At 52.0% G+C, this 14,725-nt stretch overlaps 1 protein-coding gene and 1 long non-coding RNA gene across 8 annotated transcripts in view; one reads left to right on the top strand and one right to left on the bottom strand.

Moving 5' to 3' along the window:
• The window catches only part of RANBP3 (RAN binding protein 3), a 55,091-nt gene extending 44,774 nt beyond the window's left edge, over nt 1–10,317 (bottom strand). For 3 of the 7 annotated variants that reach the window (XM_042977909.1, XM_042977908.1, XM_042977906.1), the window contains exon 1: nt 10,205–10,283. In XM_042977909.1, the coding sequence (XP_042833843.1) occupies nt 10,205–10,229 (25 nt within the window). In that variant the 5' untranslated portion in view covers nt 10,230–10,283. Of the gene's footprint in view, nt 1–9,404; nt 9,493–10,204 lie in introns of those variants that run through there. The other 4 variants (XM_042977913.1, XM_042977912.1, XM_042977910.1 and 1 more) reach the window with 2 other exon arrangements.
• Nucleotides 9,719–11,284, top strand: LOC122236554. The gene is made up of 3 exons (XR_006214597.1): nt 9,719–9,864; nt 10,250–10,646; nt 10,787–11,284. It is a non-coding gene; the product is annotated as an uncharacterized LOC122236554 (long non-coding RNA).
• The last annotated feature ends 3,441 nt before the right edge of the window (nt 11,285–14,725 follow it).

A 14,725-nucleotide genomic window follows, 5' to 3' on the forward strand; every position in this document is an offset into this window, starting at 1 on the left:
TGGGGGAGGAACAGAGAGAGAGGGAGACACAGAATCCGAAGCAGGCTCCAGGCTCCGAGGTGTCAGCACAGAGCCTGACATGGGGCTCGAACTCACTAACTGCAAGATCATGACCTGAGCCGAAGTCTGACACTTAACAACTGAGCCACCCAGGAGCCCCTGTATTTATTTTTTTAAGTTCATTTATTTATTCTGAGACAGAAGGAGGGAGGAGCAGAGAGAGGGAGCAGGCTCCAGGCTGTCAGCGCAGAGCCCGACACGGGGCTCGATCTCATGAATCCTGAGACCATGACCTGGGCGAAAATCAAGAGTCAGATGCTTAACTTACTGATCCACCCAGGCGCCCCGACCTGGTTTGTATTTTTAAAGGATCTCGCTGGCAGTGGTCCTCACACAATTCTTCCTATTTTTGTGTGTGAGAAAAGTTTGGTAATAAAATGCTGGGGAACATCTCCCTGGGGGTGGTGAGGAGGACAGGTCTCATGGAGGCAAGCACAAAAGAGGGGACCAGTGAGGAGCCTTCAGGAATCATCTAGGTGACAACTGGTGGGGCAAATAGCAACCCGGGCTAGTCCTGTGGCCTTGGAGACGGGGCAGAGTGGGTACTCTGGCAGACTGTGGAGACTGAGCTGGCTGGTGCCTCAGCTGTGGGAAGACAGAGGATGGTAAAGGGGCCGTGAAAGTACGTCTTGCTCACTCAGCGGCAGACGCTGTTAGCTAAAACAAGCCTGTCTCCTGTGGCAATGAGACCCCACAAGCAGGGGGGCCCTCCAATGGTGCTGATAATGACTGATCCAGGCCCTGGACTCTTAGATCCCCATGGGCTACCGCCATCAACACTACGAGACATCCTTTCCCCTCTGAGTAAAGGGTGGTCTGTGTCCTCACAACCTGAGAAAGCCAAATTCGCAAAAACCATGTGCCCCATTCCCACTCTGCTATGACACAGCCATTTTCTGGGTGAGCAAATTCCTGAAATTCTGTGTGGCAAACCTGGGGGAGTTCAACTATAGCAAAGGCATTTTAAACTTACTACACAGAGCAAGGCCTGCCTTCTAAACACGTGCATGGAATAACCACTCCCATCTCTGCAAATACCAAGTTCTCTTTGAGAGGAACAGCCAAGCATAGTGCCCTACATGGGCCAGTCTTCCAGAGGAGAACTCGTGCCCATGAAGTCAGTGCTCCTGACCCACCACAAATGACTGACCGTGGGCTCCCAGGCCAAAGAATGGAAGGAGGCACACTGTCCCAGTTGACTCTCCCTGCTTACATGGCCTTTGGCCCCAGCCCCTGTGAAATGGAATGGCCCAAACCCAGAGCATCTCTGAAGGTCCTTACATTGAACTTGAGACAGTGCTGAATAAAGGTCATGGTTCCTCCTTAACAGGGATATGAAGTACATGATCCCACTCATCTGCCAAAAGGCCACAATGGAGAAAGGTTGGGAGGGTGAACCCTAAATTCCAGTTGGTAAACAATCTATTCCTGCATAGTTTTATTTCATTTCATAACCCAGTGCTTCTCACCCACGGGTGATGGGCCCCTTGGGGACAGCAGGCGATGGCTGGAGATAACTTCTGGTTATCACAGTGCGGGGGAGCTGCTAATGGCACCTAGTGGGTGGAGACCAGGGACGCTGATCAGTATCCTACAGCGCACAGGAGGATCCCCAAACCATAAAGAATAACCCAACCCCAAATGCTAACTGTGTTGAGGTTGAAAAACTTTGCATTAATTATTTTGAAAATACTGCATTAGATCCTAACTCACATTATACACCAAAGTAAGTTCCGAGTGGGTCAGACGGGACGAACTGGGGTGGTCCCTAGCTTTTATGAGTCACCTCTCCTCTCCCTCCCCACGCTCTGTATTTAAATATGTGCAGCATCCTAGGACCTCAGTAGGTCAGATGATTGGGTAATGTAGTTTCTTGGGACTCAATGGACTCCCCTAACCCAGGGGTTCTTAAAATTCAGGCGATTCTGCCCAAGGGGACATCTGGCAATGTATGGAGACGTTTTTCCTTGTCGTGACCGGGGGCAGGGGGTGCCACTGGCACCATATAAAGGCCACAGATACTGCTAAACATCTTGCGATGCATAGGACAGTCCCCACCAGTCCCAATGTCAATTATGCTGAAGTGGAGAAACACGGCTATAATCCAAAGGCAGCTTTCGCTCTACTTGGACATCCACCAGAAGAGTAACATCCGGTAGTAACTGACAGCACATCTCCACATGCCAGTGGGTCAATCACCCGACACACGTTCTCCCTCAACAATGGCCCTCAGGCTTGATGAGCATCATCCCCATTCTACAGATGCAGGAACAGAGGTCAAATATGCTGCCCAAGATTCTGGGCAAGTGAGTGGCAGAGGTAAGACACAAACCAATTGTGCCACGAGGAGTCAACCAGGGCCTGCCAGGCAGTCCTGGGTTAAAATTGCCCCAGGCTGGAGAGACGAGGGAGAAACCCATGCCGATCTCACTACATGGCTCCACGATCACATGCTAGCAGTGCTCAAGCTTCTTGGTCTCGAGACCGCTTTCCGGGCTTGTAAATTATTGAAGATCTCCAAGAGCTTTTGTAAATGTTGGCTACAGCTGTTGACACTTACCACGTTAGAAATTAAAACCAAGAAAATACCGAAACGTTAACTTATTTAAGGTAGTAAGTCAGCAAAGGTTTAGCTAAACAATATATTTTTATGAAAAATAAGTTTTAAAATAAAAGAAAATTAGTGAGAAAAGCGGCATTATTTTCCATTTTGACAAATCTCTTTAACGTCTGGCTTAAGAGAAGACAGCCAGCCTCCTACCTGCTTCTACAGTCCATCTGTTGCTGTAACGCTATTGTAACCTTTGGATAAACCGCCACTGTCCGTTCACAAGAGAATGGGAATGGAAAGGGCAAACAATGTCCCTGTATTGTGATGAAAATCGTTCTGAACTTGCAGTCCCCTTGAAAAGGTCTTAGGGACTCCAAGAGGCCTCTGGACCATCTTGGAGAATTGCTGCCATATGCTGTTCTCCGAGTCCCAGCATTCTGAGGACAGTGAATCCTGAATTGATTACAGACCCGCCAAAGGCTTTATGCTGAGGTTCCATGCTAACGTGCAGAGACCGCTGCGTCTGGGACGTGGTACAATAGGGCTGAAACCCAAACGCCAACCGAGGTCAGGCAGGCACCGGAAAAGGAGGAGGTGGGCCAGTCCCAGGCTACTCAGTGGGGACTGCGGTGTCCCCGAGGGCACACAATCTATCTTAAGGGCGGCAGCTGCTCCTCAGTCCTGGCCACTCATTACTGTGCAGGACCACTGGAAGAGGCTGGTTCCTGCTTTACAAGAGAAACCAGAAACCTGGATCATTTTCCCCCCTGAAATCTCTGAATTCTTAAGTGCTGGTCCCTAATTAAAAACAAACAAACAAACAAACAAAAACCTTTAAATGGGCCAAATTAAACATGTCTGCTTGCCCCTGAAGCAAGTTTGCCCCTTCTGCCTGTGGTTTTTGAGTCTGGCTTCGTATCATAAAACATCCGTGGAGCTTTGTAAAACTACAGACACCCAGGACCTCCTGCAACCATCGCTGATGGGGCGGCCCAGGCGTCAGTTTTTATTGTCCTCAACAGGTTCCTTAAACAAGTGTGAAGTGCCCTCAGGGTTAAGATTCAGGGCATGTACTAGGCAATAGCACCCCGAATGCCGAAACTGCCAAGGATAAAGCAAAGTGTGGACATGCGGCGGGCTTTTCTAAGGCCCTATGCTATTTGCTGCCCTACCAAGTAGTGCAAAGTCATACCGAACACGGCTCCACGGGTCCCTGGAAGGGTAAGGTGCATAGGTGGCAAAAACAAATCCCCTCCACACAAAAGAACTCCTGCTGCTTGCGGCCACCTTCACCAGCACCACTAGATCCTGAACAGATAATGATGCAAACCCACCTGCCTCCGGACGGCTTCCAAGTACCATGGAGAGCTACCACGGCCACCTCTGCTGCCTGCCTTCTCAGGGTTCTCCCAACCAGACAAAGGCCCGTCTCAGATCCCCCAAATGCATCCCATCGCTCCCCAAGTGGTCCTCATCTCCCACTCCACCCTGGCCTGTTCCCTGTGCGCGAACTCACTAACAAGGCGGGAATTCAACTGGCGCCTGAAATGCCCCCTTTGCCACTGCCACACGTCACTCTTCCAAATGCCGTTCTGAACTTGTCTGCTCTAGACTCACTTCATTCCTACTGCCTCCACTCGCCCCAATTCCTCCACAGTATAAACACACACCAGGCCCTGACTATCTCTGATGCCCAACGACCCTGCGAGGGTAAGGGGACTGCTTGGGCAATCCCATGCACAGTTCACGCAGAGTTCAAAAGTTCTGCAGAACTACGACCTTTTCTGTCTATACAACGGAGCCCAAACTTAAATTGTCTTCAAAGTCTATAAAGATTCCACAGCCTCTGAGGGCGCATACCACTTCACTTATCCTAAAAGTTAAGTTTAGGGCAGGGGAAGGGGACGGCGAGAATTGAGCGAATTGAGAATTCTAACCATTTGTGGAGTTCTGGATCCACCATAAAAATTCACTGGCATCTCATTCTCTCAAGGGTCAGGCTTTATGTCAACAAGTAAGGTGAAAACTGAGAAAAGCCAAACCGCCCTTGAAAATCTCTAGAGTGACATTTGGTCAGGCTAGATCTGAGCTCCTCAACTGAGGGCAACTCTGCCTCTCCAGGGAACACTTCTGCAGACACTCCTGGTTGTCATGTCTGGCGGAGGGAGGAGAGGGAGAGAGGAGATCAGAGCAGCTGACCAACATCCTACAAGGCGCAGCACCACAACAAAGAATCACCTGCTCACAAGTGTCTACTGAGGCTGAGAAACCTGGGCCGCACGATCGGACGGAAGGCAAGGCCGAACCCAGGAGGGCTGACAGCCCAGCCCCAGCTGGCCTCCCCTCACAGCTCACCCCGGGGGCCACCTCACTCAGTGGGCTGGATTCACTCGCAGTATTTACACTCACTTCTTGCTCTCTTTCTGCTGAGAATTTAAGCCAAACCAAAAATAGCTACCTTCTACTGACTTTATTACTGTGTGTGGAGATAGGCATTAAATAATTTATATGCATTAATTCATCCAGTGCTCAGAGCAACCATGAAATAGACACGAGTATCATGATTCTCACTGCACTGGTGAGAAAACGGAGGCTCAACGGGGTTAAGATACTTGTTCAAAGTCACTCAGTGAGTGCACGGCAGAGTCAAAACAGAAACCCAATTCTCCGTAAGGCGAAGCCTGTGCCCTGCCATTACTTTATACCGGTGGGTTTCAACTGAGGGTGATTCTTCTCACCCCCTGCCCTGGGACGTTCTGCCGTGTCTGAGAACACTTTTGGTCGTCATGAGCCCTGGACAGGCGTGCAGGGGAGGATGTGTGCTACCGGCATCTAGTGGGGAGAATCGAGGACAGTGCTGTGCTGCTCAACGTCCTACAGTGCATAGTATAGCCCTCACATCAGAACCATTGGGCTCAAAATGTCAACAGGACCAAAGTTAACAACACTGCTTCATACCGTCTCCCAGGTTTCCACCACCCGGGTCCGCAGGCCAGCGAGGATTCTTACGTATCTGGTATCTTTTAACACCGGGATGTGGAATGCGAGATATCCTATAGCTCAAATACACTTTACTTACCCCTGCCCATTCTTTACCTTTACCAGAGACAAAATTCTGCCTTCAAATCTTGACATCCATCTATGATGCAGAATAACTCCAGGGACAGGACGATTAATGAGCTCAGGATATATCAACAGCAAAATGCCAAGAACAGAACATCCCTGGATACAAGGATAAACACAAACACAAACACACACACACACACACACACACATTCTCCCCCTCTCTCCTAGAAAAGCATTCCAACTGGACTTTAAAAGTCACAGACTACTGGAGTACTAAGAAAGGGCTGTGGGAGTTGCTGTCACCATCCCTGAAGAGATCACCATGGCAACGAAGGCCAACAAGATGCCGTATTAGATACACAATTGGAAACGTTTCTTTGTGCACTAGCACAGCACACCTAACCTGTCCTGCTCGAGCCAGTGGTTCTCAGCCCTGGCTGCCCATCTGAATCACCCATGTTGCTTTCTCACTGTACAAAAGCTCAGGGCCCACCCCACATGTCACAGAATCGGAGTGGGTGGGGCGTGGGGATTGAGCCTTTGTTGTTTTAAGAAAGCTCCCCCCGTGATTCTGTCGCCCAGTTCAGGTGCACAGTCACGGCCTCAGACTCACACAGAGGTGGCAGTGGCCCAGGGAAGAGAGACAGAAGGGTAGGGTGTGAAGAAGGACCAGCTTCGAATACCAGTTTGAAAAGACGGAAGCTGAGAGCATCTGACTGGAGATTAAACCAGCAAGAGGAAAAGCACGCATCCTTTAGGCAGTCCCTAAAGCTTCGAAATGCATAGGCGAGAAAGCCCTGCTTTACACAGCAGATCATAAATTAAGCATTCTAGCAGGCTGTACAAGCCAAAAAGCCACTAAGATTTGATATCCTGGGGACAACTATGCCAGAACTGGTGTCAGACGCAAAGTACCAAGTGTGTGTGGCATTTATTAGGCAAAAACTTTAGGTGCAAAACATTCCATTCCTCTATTTTATACTTACTGTCCAATTATGCAATCAGTAGCTCATATGTCAGCACATATGCTGGAAATGGCATCCCTGGAAAACAGGAACCCATGCTTTCCCCTTTATGCTCAACGGTGTACCTCACAATAAGGGTCCTCACTGATGGATTCATTCAACAAACATTTCTTGGATACCTATGTTGCGCCAGGCACTGTTCTAGATGTAGGGAATCCATCAGTGATCGTGACAGAAAGAAGTCCTTGTCCTCGTGGAGCCTATATTCTAGAGGAGGAGTAGGCAGACACACAAGTAAGTTCAGCATTTCAGATGATGGGGAGTCTGTGGAGTGGAATGAAACAGGATAAAGGGAATAGGGAACGTGGATCCAATTGCAAATAGGTAGGCGGAGAAGTTCCCCATGATAAAGGAACGTCTGAATAAAAGCACGAAGGAGTGAGCCACAGGGATATCTGGGGGAAGACTGCTTCAGGCAGGGGAAGCAATGGCATCACGGAGGGAGCGTATGGTCCCTTCAAGGGACAGTGAGGAAGCCAGAGTGGTCCACGCAGAACGAGTCAGGGAGAGTGTGGGGGGACAGGAGGACAGGGAGGTATCAGGGGGCCACTCTGGCTGCTGGGTTGAGTTGTCAGATGGGTAAGGGTGGAAACCAGCGTTGGTGGGGAGAAGCGGGCACCTTCTGGAAACACATCAAGGTACAAGTGACAGGATTTGCTGTGGCATGTGAGACAAAGAGAGGAGTCACGGGTGACTTCAAGGTTTTTGGCCTAAGCAATTCCAAGAATGGACTTGCCACTTACTGCACATGGGAGGAAGACCGTGGGATGGGCAGGTGTCGAGGGGGGGGCGGGGAAAGACAGGGATTTTGTTCGATGCGCCCTTTGGACATTTGAATGCAGATGTCGACTACGACGTTGGATATGTGAGTCTTGAGTTTGTGAAAATTAACAACAGGAAAAACCTCACTAAAGTGGACCTGTGGGCTAGAAAAGGAGGCCAGAGGAGAACAGACATGAAAGGGCGACTTGTCAACTCCAGCCTCCAGCAGAAGAAACATCCACAGGAAACAATGATCAACTACATGCCTTGGATCTTCTGTAAGAAATCCGCTGCCCCTGCAACTCAGCCAATGAGAAACTGTCATCATCCTGCTCTTTTTCCAACAGACTTGCGATTCGAAACAACTTCTCCCAACTGTCCCCTACTTCCTGAAATAATGTTCCTGTCCTTTGTTGGGAGACTGGCCTATGGTTCTGCCATCGCTTGCTTGTCTTAAATTGCAATTCTCTGTTATTCCTCAAGAAGCCCATCTTGCCAGCTAAATAGCTAACGGTATTATTTTTCAGAGGAACAAGCCCAAGAAACCGAACGGGCCATATATGTAAATGCATAAACTACGTCGTATTGACTCCCATTTATCCACACCCTCTTCTGCCTTTAACCAGATCTCGGGAACCGGAATGCGTCAACCCTCCGTGGCTCCCCTGTCTCACAAAAGAGACACAGCACAAAACGGCAGGGGGTGTGGGTGTCTGTATCGGGGGGCATGGGCGCTGAAGCCAGACCACCTGATTCACATCTCCGCTCCTCACGAGCAGCGTGACCTGCCCTGGACAAGTAGCTTAACCGCCTAACGGTCCCTACTTCGTGGATCTTTTGTGACGAGTATTACAACAGGGTTCAAGACTTTGAACGGGGCGTTGGAATCATCCCCAACGCTCCGCCAGGGCGGGCAGTGACTTCTTTCCTGCCTTCTTACGGTTCACTATGGAAACCTCAGGACACCCTCCAGCAGCAGGGAGCACGGTGCGGGGGGAATCAGGATCAGGCAGCTAGATAGGTCGCCTGAACTACAGCTGTGCACCTAGAGGAACGGAGGGAGCTAAAAACAGGTCTCGGAAGTCCTGAAGCCACCGCGAATATCAACACCACTATTGATTTAGGCCGACCTCAGCTTATGGAGTGCCTTCTCCGGGGGATTTGGAACGGTAACCTTGTTAAAAACGCTCGGGTGGGATGTCAGCGCTCCAGAGAGGAGGGAATTCACTCTCTCTCTCCCTCTCTCTCTCTGGCAGTGCAGCAAAAAAGGGCCAAAAAGCAGCCAGGGCTTTCAGCGGTCCATGTCCTGCGGCCAGGCCCAAATGCAGGGAGACGAGGCGTGACTCTCAGGTCGCCACTAAGGATGTGGGGGAACTGGCGGGAATTGGGGGACCGAGTCCAGGGTGGGGGGTGGGGGAACAGACCGGGTGCCCTCCATCCTCGGCGTGGGGCAGGCCCGCGTAGGACGAGAACCCCACAGGATTCGGGGGTGGGCCTGCTCGGCGCCAGGCCAGGGAAAGGGGCAAGCCCGGTCCCCGAGAACGAGGGGGTGCGGGAGGGAGCGTGGCGCGCTGGACGGCCACCAGGCCCGGAGGTCTATTTACATCTGAGGCCAAGGCGCTAGGGCCGCGCCTCCCGCCCCCTCCAGGCCCCGACCTGGCTCGGGAGGCACAAGGGCCTCAGGGCCGTGCCTCCCGCGGCCTCCCAAGGCCTCTGGCCGGACGGTGGCAGGGCCGAGTCTGCCGGGAGTGATGGGCCGGGCCGGTGAGCCCAGCCTGAGGGGACGCAATGGGGGGCGGCTGTGGGGCCCGCTGGGCCGCTATCCCGGAGCACACAGGTCCCCCACACTCCGGGGTGCTCACCCCTCGGGCTTGTGGCCCCTGGGCCTCCCGCCGCCCGTTCCCTGGCCGCCAGCTGGCCCCCGACGGCGCCTCCCCTACCTTCGTTCGCCAGGTCCGCCATTTTACTTCCTTAAGCCCTCCCACAAGGCCCCGCGCCGGCCCGGGCTCGCCTGCTTTCTGCCAGAAACTTGCGCGCGTGCGCACTTCTCAAGCTGACTCTGAGCGAGGCCGCCAGCCCGCGCCTGCGCGCTGAGCCCGGCGCGGAGTCGTGCTCCGGCTGGCGGTCCGAGCCCAGCCACGCTCCGAGCACGCGCCTGCGCACTAACTGCCCCCCCCCCCCCCCGCCTCCTTTTCCCGCCGACCAAGGGGGCGTGGGCAGGGCGGGGCGCGTGCGGCGCGAGCCTCGCGCGCGTCGCCAGCGACGCGGCGACGAACGTTCTGTGAGACGGGTGCGCAGGGAGCCCGGTTTCGACGCCCCGACTTCCTGCTGGCTTTCCGGGGGTTTCTCGCGGTGGGAGCGTGAGCCGCCTAGGGAACCGCGACCGAGGAGTCCCTAGAGGTGAATCTCTGCGTGTGTGTTTGGCGGGGGCGGGGGACTGCGGGGCGCCCCGTCCCCTGCGGCAGCGATTTCGCCTTCTGAGTGTCCAGTACTTTGGACCAACGTTTTCCTCGGGCCACATGGGGCGGTGGGGGGGGGGGTGGTCAGAGGAGGGGGCAGTTGGGGGAGGGGAGGGAGGGGTGTGGACTGGGGGGCGCGGCGCGAAGGACGCGGGCTCCGGGCGGGGGGCCGGACGGCCAGACCTCGCGGTCCGGGAGCGCGCCGGGCGGGACGTCGCGTTTCTCCGCCTGCGAGCCGCGCTGAACAGCCCCGCGGGCGCGGGGGCCGCTTCTCGACTCACCCCCGCGGCGTCTCTCCGAACACATCCCCGGCTCTGCTTCCCCAGGCGAGGCCACCGCGGCCTCGTCTCTCCCGGGGTCGCCGCGTCGCCTCCGCCCTCCGCCCCCGGGGAGCTCCGGGCTCTGTTCGCGCGCAGCAGCACGCAGGCGACTCTTTCCAAGACGCGGATTCGATCAAGGGCCCGTCTTCCCTCAACGCTCCCAAAGGGCCTTCTGCCGAATTCGGAATAAATCCCAAGTCTCCTCTTAAGGCTTACGAGGCGCCCCGCGCGCCTCGCTCATCGACGTGTGGCCACGTGGGTCTCTGAGGCCTCGGGGCCTGCCACGCCCCTTCCAGCCTCAGGGTCTTTGCACCTGCCGATCCCTTCGTGTCTCCGTGCGTGCGTAACCTGGTTTGAGTCCCAGCGCCACTGCGCTTCCGTTAGTTGTGGCCGCATCCGGTGGGTGAGTTAAGAATGGTGTTACCGGTTGCAGTGGCTGGGGTGGGGGGCGGGGGGAATCAGAAGAATACCATTTCCTGACGCGGGAAAGTTGTATGGAGCTTCAGTCTCAGTGCTCACAAGTAACATTTGACTTGAAAATAGCCCCACTTGTTCCTCTGCACAACGTCTGCGGCTGCTTTCAAGCTGCAGCGGCAGTGCTGACTCCCTTTAACACAGACTGGCCAACGAAACGTAAAATATTGAGCTTTTGGGTCTTTCCAGGAGAAGTTTGCCAACCGCTTGTCCGCGTGGCTGCCCTGTACGTATCTGTACGACCGACCCTGGGGGGTGGCAAATGTTTAACAACAGCTTCTCTGGGGCAGAATGCGTATGTCAGTATGGGGTGTGTTGCATACGTATTTATATGTGTGCCTGCGTGTGTAGAGGTTTTTTTTTCACACCCAGCGCGGAGCCCAACACAGGGCTCGAACTCAAGGACCGTGAGATGGAGACCTGAGCCGAGATCCAGAATCGGACGCTCAACCCACTGAGCCACCCAGGCGCCCCTGTGTGTTTATAGTTTATTGTAAATTGTACTTATATTTTCCCATCACTTTCTTAAGGCTAGAAGACAACTAATAAAACATAAAATGAAACGAACCCTGGTTTGTAGTGCGGATTTTCTTGGTGCAAATACTCCAACCGTGGCTGATTTCTTTTCTTTTTTTTTTTTTTTTTTTGGGACAGAGAGAGACAGAGCATGAACGGGGGAGGGACAGAGAGAGAGAGGGAGACACAGAATCGGAAACAGGCTCCAGGCTCCGAGCCATCAGCCCAGAGCCTGACGCGGGGCTCGAACTCAACGGACCGCGAGATCGTGACCTGGCTGAAGTCGGACGCTCAACCGACTGCGCCACCCAGGCGCCCCTACCGTGGCTGATTTCAAACTAACGCGACCTTGAGTAGCGGCAGAACCAGGAAGAGATGCTCAGAAACACCCTCTATTTGTTTCCAGAGCTCGTTAATTGTTTTCAGTGTGGTCCCCAAATCGGCAACATCAACATCACCCGGAAGCTTCTTAGACAGAATCCCAGGCCCCAAACCAGACCTGAATCACAATCCACATTTTCACAAGATACCCAGGGGCTTCCGACACATGTTAGACCTTGAGAGGCACTGTGTAGGAACTTTTATTTACTTTTTATCTTTATTTATTTATTTTGAGAGTGTGTGCACACGTGCCAGCGGGGTAGGGGCAGAGAGAGAGGGAGAGAGGGAATCCCAAGCAGGGTCCACACTGATGGCACAGAGTGCAACTTGGGGCTCAAGGCTCAAACCCACGAACTGTGAGATCATGACCTGAGGCGAAAAGTCAGACACTCAACTGACTGAGCCACCCAGGTGCCCCGTTTAGGAACTTTTATTCATTGTTGGGGGTGACATAGGGTTAATACCGTTAAGAATTTCCCCAACTTTATTTAATAGATGCCTCGATTCTGCTACCCTAGATTTTGCTGCCAGGCTATAAGCACAGGCCACAGACCCTGGGTTAGAAATGCTCTAGGAATGGCTAGAATACCAATGCTGGAAAGGACCCTGGTGGTCATCAGGTCTGTCTGGTCGCCAGGATCGTGTAGGCTTAGGTTTTCTCATTTCTAGTTTGTGGATTTCATTATATTTCATTTTATATATTTTAGAGCCCTTGCTCAAAGGTCTTCTTGGCCTTTGCCATACATCTGGACTCTGTGACCCTTTATGAACTTAATACCTTGCTTGCCTTTTTATTGGTTTAAATTTACCTTAAATAGAGTATATCCCCACCCAAAATAGAAAACCACCAAGCCACGAGTAGGAAATAACTGTAAAAGTAAACATGAAGACAAAACAAGGGTTTTAAATTCTGGGTAGACACCATTGTTTGCCAAGGTTGCTGAGCCCCAAGCCTACTTTTTCTGTGATGTAGAGAGAGATTTCTCAGAGGGTTATTAAAGGCATATTATCACTAACAGAAACTCCCCTTGACATGATGAGAAGTACTGAAAAAGAACTGGTAATGGGATAACTATAAATCATTGATTCGGTGTCATTTAAAACCATGTCTCCATGTCTCCTAAAGTCATTTCATACACCACATTCGTCCCACACTTCGGGCAACTCCCAGCAACGCATCATCACTTGCTAAATATAATGCAGTGGTGGTTTTTCAAGGGACATTGAGAGATGCTAAACCTATCAGCCTGGTGAGCCAATGAAATTTCCACTGGTTTCACAGTTGTCTTCAAAGTGCCAGTGGCCTCCAACATTTGCCCCTGAGGCCTGTTTTTCGCTTTCTTTATGTGGTCCCCTCTAACAGATCAACTTGGTTGATATTTATTTACTAAGTAAATATTTGTTTATAACTTACCTGGTGTTAGTTGGGAAATACGGTCCCAAACTCTTTGACCCTTGAAAGGTGAGGTATCTGTTCCTTTCCCTTGAATGGGGGTGGACTTGTTAACGGTGGACGAATTGGGTACAGTCAAAATGACACCGCGTACTCTATGAAGCTAGGTCACAGCAGAGACAGAGGATGCAACTTTCACCTGCTTTGCTGGAACAGTTGCTCTTCAAGCCTTCAGTCTTTATGCAAACAGTGCACCGGCCCTGAGGCCGCCATGCTGTGAGGAAGCCAGAACACGCAAGCCACATGGCAAAGCCCTGAAGAATTCCCAGTTCCCCCTTCCTGTTCCTTACAGAAACCACGAGAGGTCCATTAAATGATGGCTGCTATTACAAGCCATTAAGTCTGGGAGACAGGTGTTATACAGCAGTATATACCCACCACACTACTAAGCATCGGGCACTGCTCCGCATGTTGGGGCCCAGGATGGAAAAGACAGACCCTGGCTTCATGGAGCTTTGCATTCTTTTGTGGGAGACTTAGAATAGGTGAACAAAGTAACAGGAGATGGCGACTAGTGCTACAAAGAAGATAAGCCAGCATATTGTGACAGAGTGGCAGAAAAAGGGAATACTTAAGATAGGCTGGTCAGGAAAGTGTCCCCTCTGAAGAGGTGACACTTAATAAAAAGATCTGTAGGAGAAGCATTCTGGAGAGGACAGTGGGTGCAATGGTCCTGAGGAGTTCAGTGTGGCCAGGGCAGATCCAGTCCGGGATCCCACTTAGATGTCACGACCTGTAGGTCACAGCAACGAGTTTGGGGGTTTTTAATACAAGGGTCAGGAGTGGGAAATGGAAGGATCCAAATGGTTTGCCCTCAAGTGTGGCTTCTCGGCTGCCTGCTTCCTCCTTGGTTTACCAGGAGACAGGTCTGAGGACCCCCTGAGCCCTGGCTGTGCCCTGAGAACTGTGCACTTGCCTTCTCCGCAGCCAAGTTGTAAATGGCCTCTGTACTTCGGGTTCCGTTGAAAGGGTTTTCACAGCTGTGATTAGGTTTTCGTCTTCCATCTTCCTTTCATCTTCCATGCACGTCATGGGCAGGAAGCCGGCGTGTGAAATATTTGCTCTGCCCCAGCCCCACGCTGAGACCAAGGACCTAATGATTAATCAGGGGCAGTTCCCACCCTCAATTTGCTCAGAGTCAGGTGAGGGCAAGGGAAGTCGTCCTGGGTTGCCTCCTCCACCCTGCACCCTTGCCTGGCCTCCCTCAGTCCACAGGTGGGGTTCCTGACGGCAGGACATCCAGTGTGGCTGATGCTGATGCTGATGCTGATGGGGGCTGATGCTGATGGGGGGGGGGGTGCTGATGGGAGCCGACTCCAGCTGGGTGCATCAGCTTCCCTTGCTCCTATATTCGGCAACAGCTAAATATAGTATGGAATTGGGAAGAATTTTTTTTTACTTGTAGTTTTTAAACAAGTATTAAGATAAATTCAGACTTTAAAAAGTGGCAAAAATAGCACAAAGAATTTTGTATAGTCTTCACCAAGTTTCGCCAGATATCAACGTCTTACACAGCCACAGTACAACGATCAAAACTCGGAAATTGACATTGATTCAATACTGTTCATTAACATTCACACCTTATCCAAATTTCGATTGTTCATCGCTGATAATTGTTTTCCCCGTCCCAGGATCCAGTCCGGGATCCCATTGAGATG

The sequence above is a fragment of the Panthera tigris genome, chromosome A2, assembly GCF_018350195.1.
Source record: "Panthera tigris isolate Pti1 chromosome A2, P.tigris_Pti1_mat1.1, whole genome shotgun sequence".
NCBI classification, from domain to species: Eukaryota; Metazoa; Chordata; class Mammalia; order Carnivora; family Felidae; genus Panthera; species Panthera tigris.